This window comes from Arvicola amphibius, chromosome 12 (genome assembly GCF_903992535.2).
Source record: "Arvicola amphibius chromosome 12, mArvAmp1.2, whole genome shotgun sequence".
In the NCBI taxonomy this organism is placed as follows: domain Eukaryota; kingdom Metazoa; phylum Chordata; class Mammalia; order Rodentia; family Cricetidae; genus Arvicola; species Arvicola amphibius.
In genome coordinates, this window is record NC_052058.2 from 57,674,535 (window position 1) to 57,694,698 (window position 20,164).

The 20,164-nt window shown below is 37.8% G+C and overlaps 1 protein-coding gene across 1 annotated transcript in view; it reads right to left on the minus strand.

Annotated features, from left to right (window-relative positions):
* The window catches only part of Kifap3 (kinesin associated protein 3), a 129,725-nt gene that overhangs the window by 68,385 nt on the left and 41,176 nt on the right, over positions 1 to 20,164 (minus strand). Inside the window, exon 11 of the mRNA XM_038349684.1 lies at positions 1,340 to 1,440. Coding sequence (XP_038205612.1) covers positions 1,340 to 1,440 — 101 coding nt within the window. The remainder of the gene's footprint in view (positions 1 to 1,339; positions 1,441 to 20,164) is intronic.

Below are 20,164 nucleotides of genomic sequence, written 5' to 3' on the forward strand. Positions count from 1 at the left end.
TGCAGCATTAGAGTTAAGAATGACTGTATTAAGTGTGAGGCAGTCTTGTGCTCAAGTGTCCTCGCAGCCTTTTATTTTAGCTATAGATCTTGTAAATTTTCTTTTGCTATTTTAGAAAACTTTTCCATACAAATACAGTAAAAAGATCAATCATTGTTGTGAGCATCCAGGACTCACATTATTGGAGTTTCACTCACAGGCGACTAACGGACACAAGAGTGAGTCCATGAGTGTAATGTCCCCGAGCCACTACATCTCCAGACTTATATAATAGATTAAAAGCAAAAATACTTCTTTGAGACCTACAGACCTAGCAGGAGATATATCACACAGATGAAGCAAAGAAAACCCATGAGAACAGCACTATAAAACCAAAAGAATCTGGATAAGGCATTTTGCTATCACAGAATACAAAGTACTTCAAACTGTCAACCACATGAATTTTTTATTTATTATGCATACGATGTTCTGCTGGCATGTATAGGCCAGAAGAGGGCACCAGGTCTCATTACAAATTGTTGTGAAACACCATGTGGTTGGTGGGAACTGAACTCAGGACCTCTGCAAGAGTAGCCAGTGCTCTTAACCTCTGAGCCATCTCTCCAGCCCCCCTTGTGTGTTATGAAAGTAATAATATATTAAGTCATATCACATAAAACATTTTCATACATGAGTTACTTACTGAATAGATCGAGTATACTATTAGTACTAAGAAGTATTTTAAGGAATAGGAGATCTAAGAGACAGCAGTGAAAGTACTGAAATTTCCTTTAAAAAGATTTAATATTTTGTCCTTTTAACTAGGTCTTTGAGGATTTTGTACAATGTGTTTTAATCATAGTCACCCACTTCCCCTAACTCCTCTCAGGCCCACACACCTTCCCTAGCCACATAACTTTGTGTTCTCTTTATTTTCATTCATCAACTCCAATTGTGTTGCTCACTTGTTCTTCAATGCACGACCTTCTAGAGGAATACAGTCAACTATTGGGGCAACATTTTCAAAGAAAAGTGGCTCTCTTCCAGCAGCTATCAATTGCTCATGGATCCCTGGCTAGGGACAGACCTTCATCTCTACCTTACCTCTCTATAATGAGATCTGGTCTGGTTGAAATTGTACAGGGCTGTATATACCCACATAGCTGTGAGTTCATACGTACACCTGTTCTGCTGGGCCTGCAGGACGCTTCCCCAAAGTCATCCACTGCTTCTGACTACTAGTCTTCTCACCCCCGCTTCCAAAATGATCCCTGAGCCTTGCGGAGTGGGGATTCAATACAGATGTCCAATTTAGGAATGAGCATATTTCTTAAATGTCTTTCTCACTTAAGCCTCTTACCTGTGGTATGCAGTCAGTATATGCAAACATTGATTTAAAGCGGTCATCCATGCTTATATGGTAAAGCACACACATTGCTATTTGTTTGTAGTTTTCATTGCCTGATCACAAAAAAAAAATCATGGTTATAATGAAAGATGCCATACATGTATATATACCATACTCATGTTAGTAAAGTTATATACTAAAAACTTTTAAACTGCTAAATTAAATACTTATATAACCTTGATCAGGAAAACATTTGGAGATCCTAATTTCAGATCTGAATTTTTAATCACACTTATATTAGTTGGAAAGTATAAAGACAGATGTCAATTTTACATGATATAATTTGGGGAAAAATAATTCAATTTCTAGAAATTTACTGTCCTCAGTAGCCTAGTATAAAACAGATTGGGTCATTAGTCTCCCCTCTCTTACAAATGAATAAAACTACAAGATTAATTCGGTTGATTTGCAGTCATGAGGTAAAAGATACTCCAAACAAGTATATGTGAGTTCTAAGTACTGAAGCTGGGTAATCAGCGAATTGCTGAAACAAGTAGAATAACATGAGTTCCATCACGAACTGCTAGGACCACAAACCCATTACAGTCTGGGAATGTCCCTGCAGTTCTGGGGTAATAATATTCTGGGCTAGGGATTTCACTCAGTATAGAGGGCTTGCCCAGCATGTATAAGTGACTTAGTCTGATTCCAAGATTAGCATGTATAACAAGGTAATAATAACAATAGTGACTAACAGTAATTACGCATTAAGCTTTTAGCATGCAAAAGAGCCATACTTTATTTTATTTTTTTTTCTTTCTCATGGTTTATTTTTTTTTTATATATTTAAAAATTTCCATCTCCTTCCCTCCTCCTCCCCCTCCCTCCGCTCCTCCTCCCCCTTCCGGCCCCTCCTTCTCCCCCTTCCCTCCCCTTCCCTCCACCCATACCTCCCCTCCCTCCCTCTCAAGGCCAGGGAGCCATCAGGGTTCCCCACTCTATGCTAAGTCCAAGGTCCTCCCAACTCCCCCCAGGTCCAGGAAGGTGATCGACCAAGCTGAGAAGGCTCCCACAGAGCCCGTCTGGGCTCTGATTCTTCTGCAAGAGCCATACTTTAAACAGATGGCACAGCACTGAACCTTCAGAATCGTCTTCAGTTGACCTTATTATCCGTCACATGAGGAACCTCAAGCTTAGAGAAAGTAGATACTGATCATATAGCCTTGGAAACATTGGGCAGAGATTTAAAACAGGCCTTTTTGCCCTCAAAATCTTTCCCCAGTTATAATAGTTTTAAACATTTTTATATCATAGGGAGGAAAATTTTTACCACATAAGGTATTATCAGGTGCCAAGAATTTTAAACACTATTAGATGATCAAATAAAGTTATTTCTTAAGTAGAATTTTTTTAAATTGAGAAAACATATCTTGTAAAATTGGTTGATTTTTAGCAACTGTGACAAGGGTCATATTATTTCCAACTTTTCCAGGAAGCCATGGCAGGAAGATCACAAATTCAAATCCTGCCCTACATAGTTGAGTTCAAGGCCAGCCTGAAAATTTAGTAAGAACTTGTTTAATTTAAACAAACAAACATAAAAAAAAAGTAGGCCTGAAAGTGTAGTCCCTTGGTAGAATGCCTGATTAGCACGTGTACAAGCCTCAGTCCAATTTCTAGTTATGCCAAAACAATGTATACCAGCAAGAAAAATAACTCTAAAGCCAGATTAATATATATTACATGCTTTAAATATGAAAAGATCAGTAAATATTTTTACCTTGAATAAGACTACGAATTAATAATTCAACTGCTTAGAACAGAATGCATGTGGGAAAGAAAAGTATTTTGTACCTGAAATATTTACTTTTTCTTTATAACATTATAAGAAGTTGAAATCTGACTGCAGGAGAGAGTGCAATTTGTGTTGTTGTTTTCAGGCAGGATTTTCTTTGCAGTCAAGGATGTCCAGGCTGTCATGTCATGTCATGTCACAGCGATCCACCTGCCTCTCTCTCCCAGTTCTAGGATTAAAGGCACACGCTACCACACCTAGCTAGTTTGGATTATTTTAAGGGAAATTTCAGATATCTTATTGGAAAGTGAGAAGAGAAGAGTTGAAGACCTTGAAAAATGAGTGGTATGAATAGAGAACATCATCTTAATGGTACAGTTAGGAAACAGTAATGGAGGAGGAGGTAGTATTTAAACTCTTAAGATGGAGGCCAGTAATCCAATGGCTATGCAAAACATAGTATTTATAACTATTATTTATTTGAGAGCATGAATTTGGAGAGAAGTATGGTGTAAAATTTGTGACATTCTTCCAAATAATATAAAAGCAGGCATTTCTGATGCCAGCAATTTGAGACCACAGCAATCTCTAATTCATAGATTTTAAGAATTGTATTTTATATTTTGACATTTAATGATGCTTACCTGCCACAGAAAATGTTCACATGGGTTTTATGGTATATATGTGCAAAGGAAACCCATTTCAAATCCTGTTTCCTCTGAAGGCAGGTATCTCTTAGTTTAGCACCTAGCCCAAGGGACTGAGCAATTACAGCATCTTTTAAACTAGACCCTAGGGGAACTCTCATACTCTGTAAAGGCCACCATCTCTTGGTTTTCCAGTTATTTTCTACAAGAAACATGGGCTGGGTGGTATAATTTTCTCATCAGGATTCTTGAACTGTAAACTCTACCTAACCTAGTACAGCCTTCTATACACATGGCAGGTCTTCCACACAGACACTCCTTTAAGAGTTATTTATAGCAATTATCCCTAATGGCATCACAAGCAAAAATAGGCTTCTAGGTATTGGTATGTTGGTGTGATGCTCAGGGCTCTGCGAATTTTGAGCACAGGAAAGGACAGATGGAATATTTTGAGAAGTATGTCATTTATCTCTCTCTCTCTCTCTCTCTCTCTCTCTCTGTCTGTCTGTTTGTTTATTTATTGTGTATACAGCATTTCTTCCATGTATGTCTGCAGGCCAGAAGAGGGCACCAGACCCCATTACAGATAGTTGTGAGCCACCATATGGTTGCTGGGAATTGAACTCAGGACCTCTGGAAGAGTAGGCAATGCTCTTAACCTCTGAGCCATCTCTCCAGCCCCTGAGAAGTATGTCTTAATAACTGGATGTGAATTAGCCAAATCTGTTCAAGTAATAAGGGTAGGTTTGAAAAAAATAGCCCAGGTATTATGATTTCTATGGTATTATGGCTATAAACATGAATCATGATGAGCTCACTTGGTATTAAATGCAGAGGGTATAAGCACTTTGATCGGATTTCCTCAGAAATTCACTGTTAACTAGCTGGGTCATTATCTGAATGCGTTACTGAGTTATCTTAGTATTTGAGCAGCCATTCACCCTCAAACTGTTCACTCCTACCTGAACAGTGTTAATACCTTAACAAACAGGTCATTAACTCCAGTAACTGGTTTTGTGGGAATTCCTGCACTTACAAAGTATAGCAAGAGTTTATAAGAAGTATTGCCCCCCCCCCAACCTTCTTTTTAAAGAAATTTACAGCTGTAGCTCAGCTGAAGCAGCTGAAGTCAGAAGAAAATAAGTTTTCTGGGCCACGCTCACAATTGATTTTCTGCCAACTAAAGAGAAAAACACATGGTGATCAGTTTTGAGTTTTAAAATGTTTTCATTTGTTTATCGCTGAAGTGATCAGTAGAAACACTACTCAGTCACTAATCTTGTAAGACACTGGAGATTTTCCACTCACAGATCACTCAGGAAGAAATGTGAGCTTTGAACATTAGAATAGAAACCCAAATGTCTGCTCTTGTGACAGACCCAGTTCTACACCAAAGAAGAGAGTGAGAATACACATTATGAGCCATGTTATTAGCCAGGCTCTCATTCCCTTCTATACCCCATGTCATCTTTGTTCAAAGCAGAACACTCCAAGCAGAGAAAAATAGGAACAGAAGCACATACAGCACAGCATTAGGTGATATTTTATCCTGAAAATGCCCTTTGAATATAGCATGCTGAAAATGTCTAAGATTAATACAGCATTAGTGCTCTTAATTCCTATTAACAATAGAGTATAAAGTAAATGCCACAGGCTAACATCCTCTCAGAAATTGTCTGCAGCAATTATTGAATACACTTATCTTCTATATCAAAATATACTAAAATATATTTAAGATTATCATTAAAAATTATTTTCTGGTATTGGGGATGGAATCCAGAACCTTTATCATGCTGGATAAACACTTTACCAATGAGTTACATCTTCAGTTCCAAAACATCTTTATATCTCCATATAATTTACTCTTAATTTATTACAGTAAATATATAAAGATTAAGATTAAGTAGATTTGGTTTAAATTGGAATTTGGACAAACTAATTTTTAGGACTGCAGCTCTACTGGTCGCTCCTTTATTTTACAACAGACTTATCGACAGCAGACACATGAAGACCTGTACAGATACAACACAATAACTTGAAAAGGAGTTAAGTGGGGAAAGCAGAAACATCTCTACGTCCCAATGATCAGCATGAAAGCCCAGCAAGAGTTATGTGGTGAAACTGCTGTATTCAGTTACGTATCACAATGAGAAGCAAAACTGAAAATCTATCATTAAACTAAACACTAATTTAATTATACATTAATGACTGTTTCAAGTACTCTAATATTCAAAACTGATAAATTTTCATTATTTTAAATATGTTCAACTAGTTTTTTTCAACAGGTCTTCAATAAGTTTATTGCCTTGTTTATAAATTTTTATTGTGCCCCGAGAATACTATAGCAACTTGTTTGTAATAAACCTTACAATATGGCCAACTTCAGATACAAATGACATAGACCAAAATAAAGCCCTTAACAAGGACTGATTTCCAGCTCAGAGTCCACACTACCCACTTAATGTGCTTTGGCCAAATTTCACCATGTAGGATGGAGACACCCCAGGCAATATTCACACACACAATATTAGAACCAGCTGGTGATAGAAGAATCTTAGGAAAAAAAGGCTCCTCGATTTAATTGGGAAAACAGGAGGAAGCATAAATTTTACTGCCATTAATAACTTCAAGCATCGTGATATGGTTCTACCCCAGCCTGAAGGGGACATGTGCTTTTTGTTAAAGTGTTTGCCACATCTGACCCCTATTGGTTGCTCACTTGATCAGGTAAGAAAATATAGGTTTATTTACAGGATAAATGAGGCCTATTAAAATTGAACAATGCAGTAGTCTATGAGGAGCTAGGTTCTGAAACAGATGTGTGAAATTCCCTAACAGTTTGGTAATAATAATAAGGCAAACCCAAGTTACTCTTTTTTTCTTTCTAAATTGCCTTTAATTTTCTTAAAGAAAAATATCATAAAAGCAAACTAGTCTCAAATAACTAGGTTGGAAAAACATTAATCTGACCATTTCCAGTTTTTAATACGCCTAAAAGGCCACTCCCAAGGCACTGCTGCTCTTTCACAAAATAGACAAGTTTCATTCATTCATTTATTAAGTTGTTGGTAAATTAAAAATTAAGCACACACACAAACACACACACACACACATTTAACTTGGTGAGAGAACGTCAAAAAATGGTTGGAACATAACTTTGCCAGCTTTCTTTAAGGCATATATATATATATATATATATATATATATATATATATATATATATATATATATATATGAGAGAATGGACATAAGAAATAACTTTTGGTGTCTATGTGGTCAATGTTTATACCATAACAGTACCTGCTGGTGATCTCCAACAATAAGGGGAACCAGGATTGTGTAAATCAGAATAGTCAAACATCTATCACTTAACTCTTGACCTGGATTAACTTCCTTCATGCTGATGAATTTTTCTACAACCCAAGAAAATGCTCTGAATCTCAGACATTAAACACAATCCAGGAAAAATAAACCAGGCAGTGCTGTCACCCTCAAACCCAGGTTTGAGTCTGCTCATAGAGCGAAAACCACTGTATCAGTTAAGACCCCTGATAATGTCTGTCCATGAAGACTATGATCTGACACCACTCTCACTGAAACTATGCAGAAGGCTCAACAGAAGCTTTGGAACCTAGGACCTAGTAAAGTTAGTTCATGCACAAACCAACCTAATAACTACCTAGTTAAACTTTAAACTTTGAAAAACCAAGATTTGTGCAGATAGAAATTTTATTCAAGACTTAAATTTTGAAGGAAAAGAGAGGGGCAAAAACAGCCATTATTCTGGGTGCAATGGCATAGCCTGTAATGCAACAATTAGAGGCCTGTGGTAGGAGGCCTAGTCTTGGCAGAAAGCAAGACTCGATCTTAAGAAAGGAAGGAGGGACGGAAGGGAGGAAAGAAGGACAGAAGACACAGAGAGAAAACATACATATGTATGTAAAATAGATTAAAAGCTTCATGCAAATAGCACTGAGTGCCACACCTGGACCAGAGACAGTGCAGCCCTGATGATTAAAGGAGAAAATGTTTGAGTTAATTTTTTTAAGTTAACTTACCTATAGGTTCATAAATATGTGAAAATGCTTAATAAATGCTAGTCTCAAATTCAGAAAATATGAATCCAATTCTTCACTTTTAAGAGAAACATTCTAATTTTTGCTTATAAATGAGTTAATGGCTATCCCAGGCATTAGTTAAGCACTGTAACTTCTAAATAATTATTTTTATAATTATTTTTAACTATGTGTCTCTGTGTTTCTGTGGGGTTAAAAACACAAAAGTGCAGGTGCCCCAGAGCCAGAGGCATCTGATCCCTGGGAGCTGGTGTTATGAGCATATGTGAGCCACCTGACATGGGACTAGGAATGGAACTTGGGTTCTTTGCAAGAACAGTATGTGCTCTTAACCCCTGCCCCACTTTTGAGTTGTTTTAAAGAACATTTTGCTACCCAGGAAGGTGGTGCACACCTTTAATACTAGCACTGGAGAGGAAGAGGCAGGTGGAGCTCTGTAAGTTCGAGGCCAGCCTGGTCTACAGAGCTAGTTCCAGGACAACCAACACTACACAAAGAAACCCTGTCTCAGAAGGATCTCTGTGAATTCAAGGCCAGCCTGGTCTACAGGGTAAGTTCCAGGACAGGCTCCAAAGCTGCATTACTTAGACACTGGACAAAATTTTATGTACTTATGTGTAGAGTATACTGAAACACTGATTAATTCATTTGTTATAGTTTTGGTGATTAATATAGGATTTTTCAAATAAAAGATTATATAATTTGGAAATAAAAACGATTTTTACTTTAAAGAAGCTAGAGAAATCCTGTCTTGAAAGACCAAAAAAGAAAAACCCAAACACCCTATCTCAAAAAAACCGTGAGGAGTGCGTTTACCCATTGAGACAGTGGGACAGATCTAACGGGAGACCACCAAGTCCAGTTGGAATGGGACTGATGGAACAGGAGACCAAACCGGACTCTCTGAATGTGGCTGACGGTGGAGGAGGACTGAGAAACCAAGGACAACGGCAATGAACATGAACTCTACAGCATGGACGGGCTCACTGTGAGCCTTGTCAGTTTGGTTGCTCACCCTCCTGGACTTAGGGGGAGCTGGGAGGACCTTGGACTTAACATAGTGAAGGGAACCCTGATGGCTCTTTGTCTTGGAGAGGGGTGGAGTGGGGATATGGGTGGAAGGGAGGGGAAGGAAGGGGGAGGAGAAGGGAAGGAGATGGAAATCTTTAATAAAAAAAAATGAGGAAAGAAAAAAACCAATGAGAGAGAAAAAGAGAGAGAAAGAGAGAAAGAGAAGTTGAGAGGGAGAGAGTTACCTGTGGGGGTTGAGCCATGATTTTATTTTCTCTCCAATGTGTTAAAAACCAATATTTGAGTAAAATATAATAAAAAGAAAAAATTTTTAAAAGATATACAATACAAAATAAATGTAAAATATTGTTACTACATTTAGGCCACAATATTTAATTTAGTCAAACTGTTAGATATGTAGTTTCAATTTCTGGGCTTACTCATTAAGGACTGGTAATAGATTAAAAGACTAATAAATAGATTAAATTGTTCAGTGGACCACACTTGGAATATAACTCCTGTCCTAATGAATAACAATTCATTAATGGAAGTTATGCGAGTGAAATCAAGGTACTATCCTAATGCTAACTAAAGAAGGCAGATGATGAAAATGGTTTTGGTTCTACCATATCTCATTGTGCTATCACTACCTCCTTCTCTTTCTTCATCTTTATCACAATGAACATGTGTGAGGCTTTCTAGTTACCGAATTAATAGAAAGCAATTCTCACACCAGATACTCTGAACAAGCTTTTGGGATAGGTCCTACTTTGCTTCCCATTTTCTAAATAAGACAAAAGGTTGAGCGAAGATCAACTGATTCACCCAATTATCACTCAGTCAATAAGGGGAAAGGGAAAGTGAGTGCATATTTCTTGATGTGTGTTTCTTTCATCCATTTACCCACCTAACTACACACCAAATACTGACAGCCTACAATCTGCCTGGCCACGTTCTAGGCCCTGGGGACACAGAAATGAGGAAAAGTAATACAACTTTATTTTCATGAAACTTACAGTATGGGAGCCATGATGGGTAGTGGTGGTGGTAATTATGGTTAATAGTGCAGCAAGAAAACACAAGATAATTATATAAAATATATAAGAAAGACAGAGAAAAATAAAGCAAGAGCAAAGTGACATCAGGATTCAAAGTTTAAAAATGTCATTAAAATTAACAAGATACTGAAGCATGACAGAGACAAGGCAATAGGCCATGCAAAAATAGTAGGAACTGACATTTCAGGTAAAAGGACCAAGAACCAGTAAAGGAGTAGTGCTTCTTGTTGTGTTCAAGCAACAACCAAGGAAGTCAATGAGGGATCAGCAGAAGGAAGAAAGAAAATACTAGGGGATGCAGCAAAAGAAGTGAGGAGACAATATTCAACACAAATATCTTGGAGGACATTTAATGGGCTCTGATGCCTTGGGATGTGTAAAGTTATTGGAGGTTTCTGTTTAATTTCTTTTTTATTCTATTTCTTGTTTTATGCGTGTGAGTGTTTTGCCTGCTTTTATGTATGTGCACCATGTGTGTCTGGCACTTGTGGAGGTCAGAAAAGTGTGTTGAGTTTCTTGGAACTGGAATTACAAACAGTTGTAAGCCACTATGAGGGTGAAGAGAACTGAACTTCAGTCCCTTGCAAGAGCAACAGATGGTCTTATGAACCCTGCCTCTCTCCAGTCCCCAGTGGTGGGTTCTGAGTAGAGAAGATTTTAACTTGGTCAACAGGATCACTCTGCATGCTGTGTTAACAGACTGTAGGACAAGAGAGGAAACACAAGGACCAATGAGAATGTTATTACTTTGTTAAAGCAGGAGAGAGTGTTGTGTCTGGGACAAGGTCATAGTGGTTCTATTCTGAAAAGAGAGCAGACAGTTTGGATGCAGAGAGGGAGAAAATAAAGGACTCAAGGACAAATGTCCCAGTTTGGTCATATTTAACTAAAAAGATGAAGTAACATTTGCTATAATGAAAAAAGATTGGAAATGCTGAGTTTTATTTACAGGTTCGGTAGAGATCATGAACATAATTCTGAACTCAGTAGCCTTTAGTGCTAACAAAATTTATAAATTATGACAATAGGAGTCAAGGCATCAAGAGGATGCTGGTACCATGTATTATTTTACTAATATTCAGGGTCATCCTTACAGGCAGAGTATTTATATGGAATGGACAAGTTACCAGAGTAATAAAACAGCTAGAAAATAAAGTCCAAAGTAAGAACTGAGACACATTCCAATGTGTAGAATGTGTACAGACTGGGAGAAAAGGGGGAAGCAGGAGACCGAACGTGACTGGGAACCTAGGTCGCAGGAAAAGACTTAAAGGTACCAACCGTATCCTGGAAAACAAATGATAACAACTCCAGGAGGAGGCAACTGCAGAAATGCTGTCCAATAGTCTAGGAGCCAGGGTGTGTGAGGGAGGCTGTAGGAGGAGAGAAGCAGGGAGGGCAGGAGGAGTGAGGTACAACCAGCTTCCTGCATCTGCCTTTCCAAATCTCAGGGATGAACGAGCCAGCCAGTGTGTCCTCTGCCCTGTCCTGTCCCTTCCACTCCAGACACGTGCTCAGGAGGGGTTGTTGATGATGAGGTGGAGAAGGAGAATGCTCACCTAGTAGTATGTTAGTCATCCAGAATTTACTGTATGATGCTGAGCCATTGTGCTTAGGACCTCCGGTCTCTTTCAGTTCCATACCCACCAAATAAATTGGGAAAACATGAATAGAGAATAAGGCAGGTGATCTAACAATGTCTAAATGTAAAATGCCTGGGTCAAATGAGAGGTTTGTGGCCTTACCTACATACAAATATAAAATTATTAGTAAGAACATGGGACATAAAAGAATAAATAGCCGGGCGGTGGTGGCGCACGCCTTTAATCCCAGCACTGGGAGGCAGAGGCAGGTGGATCTCTGTGAGTTCGAGGCCAGCCTGGTCTACAAGAGCTAGTTCCAGGACAGGCTCTAAAAAAGCTGCAGAGAAACCCTGTCTCGAAAAACCAAAAAAAAAGGAATGAATAAACAAATAAATAAATGTAATAACAAACCCATCAAAATCTAAGAAAACCCACATACATAAAAACCTAGAAAATATATTCTGGCAAAACTCAAAAATGTCTTTTTTTCTGCTTAAAATCACAAGCTTTATTTTTAGTTATTGAGAATTCCCAAGTCCTCATAGCATTATGACATTATTAGTTTTCTACTTTATTAATAAGGTTAAGTATGGCAGGACAAGATGAATTAGTGTGGGACAAACCCAGAAAAAATCTAGGTCACCCCCGTGATGTCACTTACACGAATGCAGAAAGCTTCAGTTAACATGTTGGACAGTAACCCCATATTTGAGAACATTACAAAGTGTCTTCTTTCATTTCAATATTTAATTAATACTTATTATGGTTCTTTTATGGCTGTTCATTCTATAGCTTTTCTTTTGTTCTCTTTCATACAATTTTGTTTTATTGGTGCTGGTAGAGGAACTTTTTAGTAAGATTTGAACTGCTAATCTAAAATTCATGCATGACTCTACGGGATCACGAGCATGACATGAGAGTGGCAGCTGTAAAGCCAAGCTCCGGTGCACCAGCTTCCCAGTGTGGTCATCACAAGACTCCGTAAGGAGGACTCAATATCACATCACTCTAGTGAAACCTCTAATGCAGTACTTTCCTACTTCATTAAGAAATAGTTTTTAATTTTTCATTTTTATAGGCTTAAAGCTGATTTAAATAATATATGATACCAGAGAAGAGTCTGAGGGAGGTATTAGAGTTAGCTCTGTGTACTGAGGCTGAATGAATCTACAGAGATGTGCAAATGCAAAACAGGGCCACTCTTCTCACTACTAGGGGCACGTGTGAAAATAAAATTAAGTTAACAGGTGGCAGGTTTATTTATTTTCACAAATGCAAAGATTCACATGTTTAAGATGAGACTTGTGTATTTGTGTAAGTTTTTTAAACTTGAATTTAACTTTGTTTGAAAATGAAGTTAACATTTTAAAAGCTGATGTTAGAACACTGCTCAATTTCAAATGTATGCCAAAGCACCAATGAAGCTATAACTTTACACAACAGTGCACTCTGCCAAAGTGTGGTTATTACTATGATGATGAAGTGCACACTTCTGACACTGAATCAGGAGGTGGTTTTTCACAAGAACCACTGTCATGATCAGCTAGCCTCTTCAAATAGTCAAATTTAGTCGGGTATCTGAGCTTGTTTCTGTGTTAATGATAGTCTCTGACATATCAGTCTTTAACTTAGAAAACTCCTATGAAAAAGTCACAGAGAACCTCAGCAAACACTTGCCTGGTACAGCAGTAAAACCTTAGGCAGTGTCCCCAGAACACTGATGGATGAGTGTACTGTGACAGGAATTTCCATGTCACTCCAAAGCTTGAATGCTCTGACAGAAGGAAGCACTCTGGAGACACATCAATGAAAATGTCATAAGGAGTTTTGACAGATTCTTCCGTGAGCCAAAAACAACAACAAAAAAAATCTTTAAACCCTTTTAGAAAGTTAACACTACTCAAAGCCAGAAAACATCATGCAAGTAAAGCCAAACTTTCTAAGTCACTCAGTTTGCATAGAATCCCAGTCACTGAGAGAGCAGCATGAAATCCACCCTCCGAGACGGTCAAGTAAGCAGACCCAGAAGCTCTGCTCAGAGTGTGTAGGGAGCACAGAACACGAAGGCTGCTAACTGGCATGGCTGAACAGGAATAAAAAAGGGGTCCTTATGAAACACCAGTAAATCTGATAGCAGCCAAGAAAAGGAAGACAAAGGGATCTTATTTATACACAAGGTTTTCTATAGAGCCAAACAAAATTTTGTAACCATTTAAGAATTAATGCCTTCTTTTCTCCACAGTTAGTAACAGGATGAAACTAGTCAAACAAACCAATTTCAGCAAAGACAGAAAAAAAAATCTAATAATTGTTTTTAACATTCCTTATAAATTCCTTTGTGTGTCTTTGGTATTAAAAAGGAAAAGCAAAAAAAGAAAGAAAAAAGAAAAAAGAAAGAAAAAATTAACTTTAAAATTCCTAAACTAAATAATTTATATAATAAAGTAATATTAAAATAACTTTTGATTCTATTTAATTTTTGATTCTCTCAGAGACACACATACTAAAAGAGCTGAGGTCTAACACAATCTCTCCTTTGCCTTTAATAATTATTCAAACTATACAACATTTTAAGTGTTTGTGTTATTTCAGTTCATTTCTCACCTACACTAAAAAGTGCGCAGCCTTTAAGGCCAATCTCACAAGAGCTGGGGTTGCAGTGCACGAGTCACACAGCCAGAAATGCGCGGTGTGAGCAGGGCTCTTAGACCCATATTCATTGTACTGTAGTTAAATCTATTATTAACAAGATGAAGAAGCTTAAATTATGGAGCCCTCAATTAATAAAAAGAAAATGCACTTAAAATTGATAATATTTCTACCAAAACAGCATAAAAACCACTCTGGAAACTTCCACTACAAGCATGGCCCTATGAAAGTGTCAAAACAAGGGTTTTCCATCTTTCTTTCAATTTCTAGTTCATGGAAATCACTCTTAGGACACTCCAAAACATAACCTAAAGTAACTTAGTTTATAAAAAGCCTAACACGTTAAAATTATTTGAAAATAAAAGAAACTTAGGGAAAGCTCAGAAACAGTGACAATTTCTGAAGTCTAGAGGAGAAAAAGTCTAATTACTTCCCCTTGTTAAACATGTTTTGGGGCTGAACATTACATCAATCAATGAACATAAAATTAATGAGTACAAAATAATTATTATGTAAAAAATGAGTAAAGTATATACTGCATACAGAGGAGATAAATATTGCTTTGTAAATGTTAAATTACATACACCAAATGAAATATATTTCATACATATACATGCAGATATATACAAATGCTTGTATACATATCATATATTCATTTGGGCACTGCATTGCACCAATGTTAAATACAGCTTACTCTGAGTCTAAAGTACCTTTTCAAACCACAACTTTTGTAACACTATCTTTTCCTTTTGGAGACACGGTTTCTCTATGTAACCCCAGCTGTACTGAACTTGCACTGTAGACCAGGCTGGCATCTAACTCACAGAGACCACCTGCCTCTGTCTCCTGAGTGCTGGGATTAAAGATGTGCACCACCACTGCCCAGCTACCACTTTCTTACTATACTTTTTACATAAGCTTCATGGCCAAACATCAAACATGTTAAATATATCACTAAAGATTCCGCTGGGAAGGTTAGTTTATTGAATTAGGAACTGAAGATTCAATTTTCTACACATAAACCAATATGCTAACAAACGTAATATCAGAAAATCAAGTATATGTGAAATGCAATTTTTATGAACAAAGCAGAGAGGGACAATAATGGAAGCAGGTTTGTTCATTTCAAAATGTTACAAGTCCATGCAGAAAGCATCAGAGTATTATTACCAGAATGGAAACCCCTGAGGAATTAATTTGGGATTCATTTAAAAGTATACAATTCAAATAAGTTCAGTGGTCAGTTTCCAAAGTCTCGGGAGATGAGAAATAACACATTGTTATATAAGAGGGAAATGCTGCTATCCACACGCTCCTGGTAGCAAAGAATGAGACAGGATGGCCAAGCAGAGGGGTAAGGAAACTACATTAAACGAAAACACACAACATCTTGAAGTCAGTCAGAAAGAGACAACTCTTGAGTATACTAATAATATTTATAGCCTTGTACTAAAAATTATCTTCAGAATTGTACACTTGAATAAAGGATAATGATAGCTACGCATATACAGTACAGCCAGCACCATGAAACTGCTTTTGCTAAAACATACTAACTTCTACTCAGCCCACAGGGTAACTAAAGCTGGGTTTGAGTGTTGAGTCACTGTCCTAAAGACAATGTTTCCTGGGATTATAGAAACAAGAGGATCAGTCAGTGAGCACCTTTATGATAGCATAAGAATCCCAAAGCACCCCCAAATAACTGGCAGCCACCAGACTACCATGCAAACGAGAACAATTATTTATGATAGTGTGAAATCCCACCTCAACCCTGGGGAACAAAAGAAATGATCCTGTGGAAACCATTGTACTCCCATGAGGACAGAAACGAGACAATGATCAACAAGACCACAGCTTGCCCAAGACCGCTTATTAATGTCTATGTCTTCCCTTCCCCTGACGTGGGTCACTGAACTCCTTCATCTCTTCCCAGTGCACTGCACTGACTGCATCCTGTCACTGGTCTCCCCAGTCACCCACAGATCAGCCAGGTAAGTTTTGAGAGCCAGGGCTCTTGCCCTAAAACTTCGCTCACAGCTCTTGATCACGGTCCTTCAGTTCACACTGTCAATCAACATTACTGCTTTAATAGTACGTGAAAGAAAATGTTTCAGAAAATATAGCTGTAATTGACTTTAAGAGACTTGTTATAAACTGAAAGACTATATTCCTCACACACCAGACACTAAAACCTGACCTTCAGGGTGCAGATGTTTCAGGGTGGGACTCTTGGGAGGCGAGTACATCATTAGGTGGAGTGCTGTCTGGGATGGACCGTAACGAGAATGCAGAACACATCGTGGGTAAAGAGTCCAGCGGCAGTCTTCCCACACACACCACTCACACACACACTCATGAGTGAAGGGCACAGGTGAGAGATCACAGCACTCAGTTTAGAGTAATAATCATGCAGATACACTGGAGAAAGAAAAAAAGCAAAGTTGCTGTGTCTCAGTTTCCCCCAACACAAGCAATGCTGTATCCAAGGAAACATCTTCCACTTTCGGAGGAAAGGGGATTCTCTCTAGGCCTTAAAGCAAGAGCCTCCCCCATGTGAGCACCATGTGAAACAGCACTGAACAGCGGTCCACGGCTGGTGCCCCGGCCAGGGGCCTTAAACAGACCCCCTGGCCTATGTCTGCTTGTCAATCAGTGGACTGCTTCCATGGCCCTTGGTCTTACAGAACAGAGAAAGACTCTACTTTCTGGCGGGCAGAGGATAAATGAAGAGCAGTTCAGTTCTAAGTGAGTGAAATCCAGCATCAGTGGCCCCAACAGTCCTTGACTCCAGGCTAATGTCTACAGACAGAGCCTCCAGGCCTGCCTGTTGGCATATTGAGACCCAAGTCTCCAATGAGACAGAAATGCGTTCTGGCCATCATCCCCTGCAGCTGGTTACAGAAGTCTCAGGTTGGGTCTTGGTTGCACAATGCTCCCAAGAGGCTCTGGGTCCTGGTGTAACCCAGCGTTATGGTGTAGGTGATGAGAAGACTGCCAGCTTCAAACCATCTCTAAACCAAGGCATCATAACAGAAAGAATCAAGGTCTACTTGGGAGGAGAAGGAGAAGCAAGGAGATACCACTCTTTCTGCATTTAGGATTGGTCCTTCCATGTTAACTACCAAGAAAAATCCCACTGAGCCTGAATGCAAGAAATGAATAAAGATGAACATTTGTGTCTGCCTTCGCCCCAATAAAGGCTTGAAGTGGTAAATTATCCTGTTAGGGTACTCATGCACTCATGCACTCCATCTTAAACAATACATTAAGTTTGCACTTGGCTTTGAGTTTGTTTTCTACAGCAGAAACAATGAAGGCACACCAGGTACTGACACACTGTAAACTTGTACTTAGGGCACCACCTAGTGGTGACACAGCAACAGTGAACACAAGCACAGAGAAAATAGGCATCCTGATTTAGGAGTCCTGGAAGGAATGAACAGATGACAGAGAATGGATTTTATCTAAACGTTAAAAGAATAGGCATTCAGGCTATTCCTGAATACAACCAACACGAGTAGAATTTCAGAGACCTATTTTCTCTCCACATGAGCATAGCATAATAATGTGCCAGAAATTGAGCAACTGATGTTTATGAACTCAGAAAACTTAAAACTGCTATTCTCTGACAACTCAAATTCAAGTAAACGCGCAGAAAGAAATCAATAAGAATTTATCAGGCAAATGAGAAGAGGGAATAAAGTAACAAAATCCAAGCAAATCCTTGAGCTGGAAATCATGCTAAATGATATGAAAAATGTGACAGAAGGCATCAACAGAGGAACTGATCAGAGTTCAGAGACAGGGTATGGAAAATACAGTCACAGGGGTGAACAAAGGGCTAAGATGAACAGAATACATCGCAAAAGAGGAACTGTTAGGTTACCAGACTGAATTATACTTGAGAAGCCACAGCAGTAGAAAGTTTATTCAAATACAATAACAGAACACCTCTAAACTCAGAAACAAATTCAGATAGCTAAATACAGAAAGCTCAAAGGTTACAAGTCAAATTCACAGTCTGGGTTTAAGAGAGAGGAAATATTAAGAAGAGGTAAAATAAAATATCAAAAATTCAAAATGCAGGAAGAGTTAGAATACAAGCATACTGTTTTATTTGAAAACAAGATAGGAATTACAAAGGAAACAAAAACAAAACAAAACAAAAAAACCCAAACAAGTTATATAATGGTTATAGGAAATGCTGACATGAAGAATGACATTAAATTTAAACCAATTAAATTCTCCAAGTAAAATGCAGAGCAACAAGGGAGAGCTGGAGGACTGGCTAACCCTGCGACTACCCAGGTTCAGAAACAGGTTTGAGTTCAACATCTACCTCACCAATGATCTGCAGGAGCATGTGAAGCGGCCAGTCCAGCAGACCCAAAACTGCAAAATCTCCCTGACATAGGGCAACAACAGGATATCCAACAGGAGTCCCAGTGAGTGCTCAGCATCAATAGTGTAGCAGAAACTAGAGGCCTCGAATCAGACCAATGACCTTTGCAAAGAACACTTGCAAATAAAGATATATGGACAAAAGGGTTTACTATGTGACTCACTTGACGTCACACTACAGATTCTAGGACGAGATTGATTTTTTTTCTCATTTTTCATCTTTCCCATTTTTCTCTCTTAAATTTTATTTTTGGGAGACTGCAAAGGCAGAAAGCAGATATGAAGGGACAGAGAAATGAATGGGATTGAGATACATGATGTGAAAGAGACAAAGAATAAATAAAAAGAAATTTAAACAAACAAACAACAACAAATGCCTGGGTAATAATCTAATGAACACAGATGAAAAAATACTTCCTACCAAAATATTAATTCACTAGCATATAAAAAATGTTCACTACCATTAAGTGATATTCATGTCAGAAATGCAAGGATGGTTTAATGTACCCAAATCAATAAACATGATATAACACATAAATAGAATGAAAACTCTATCTAATTAGACAAAAACAAAGCAAAGTAAAGCATTTAACAGAATAAAATATCCCTTAATGAAAGAAAACTCTGAGCAAATTATGTGTCAGGGCATTGTACCTAAATATAATAAAAGCGACATACAACAAACCCATAGATAATATACTGAACAGACAACACCTAGATTTCCTTCTAAATTGAGATCATTTGCAAATTATATGCTCTCATTTGTAGAAAACTTCCAAAATTCTACCCTATTTAAGTTAATTTTAAAAACTCAACAAAATTTCAATATACAAAATGAACATATGCAAGTTAATGGGACTCCTACATAACAAATAGTGAGTTACAAAAAGTAGACATGGTGGATGCAATCTTATTTTTAAAAGGTAAAAAGAAGTGCCTGGTAATGAAGTTTAACCAAAATCAGCGCGCTCCATAATATCTATAGAATACCGATGAGTGACACTGAACACTGAAGGAAATACATACGCACACACACACCTTCACACACTCACGAAATGCATTATGTGTTCATGTAATGCAAAAACAAATACTACTAAAAATCCGTGTTGTCCAAAGCAATTTACAGATTCTATACAATAGTTATCAAATACCAATGACATTCTCCATAGAACTAATAAAAACAATACTAAAGTTCATATGAAACCACAAAATGCTGACCAATCAAAGCAATTTTGAGGAAAATAAAAGGTAGAGATATTACTTGTTTTCAAAATCTATTAGATGACACAATAATTTGACAGGACAGGTGCTGGAACAAAAATCAGACAGAAAAGTGAAGCAGAAGATAGAACTAGGAACAACCCCAAATCTCCATGAAACTGATGTCCAACAAAGGGTGCTGAGCCAGGTATCAGATAAGGACTAACTCCCCAAGAGATGGCTACAAGAACATCACATACGTACAGAAGAAACTAGACATTTTTAATCATTATACATAAAAAATCAAGTTAAAATGTATTAAAGGCTTAAATATAAGATGTCTAACTATGATAATATTGGACAAATCTACATGAGAAATGTTTTGAGATATTACTTTTGGAAAAGATTCAAAAAGCT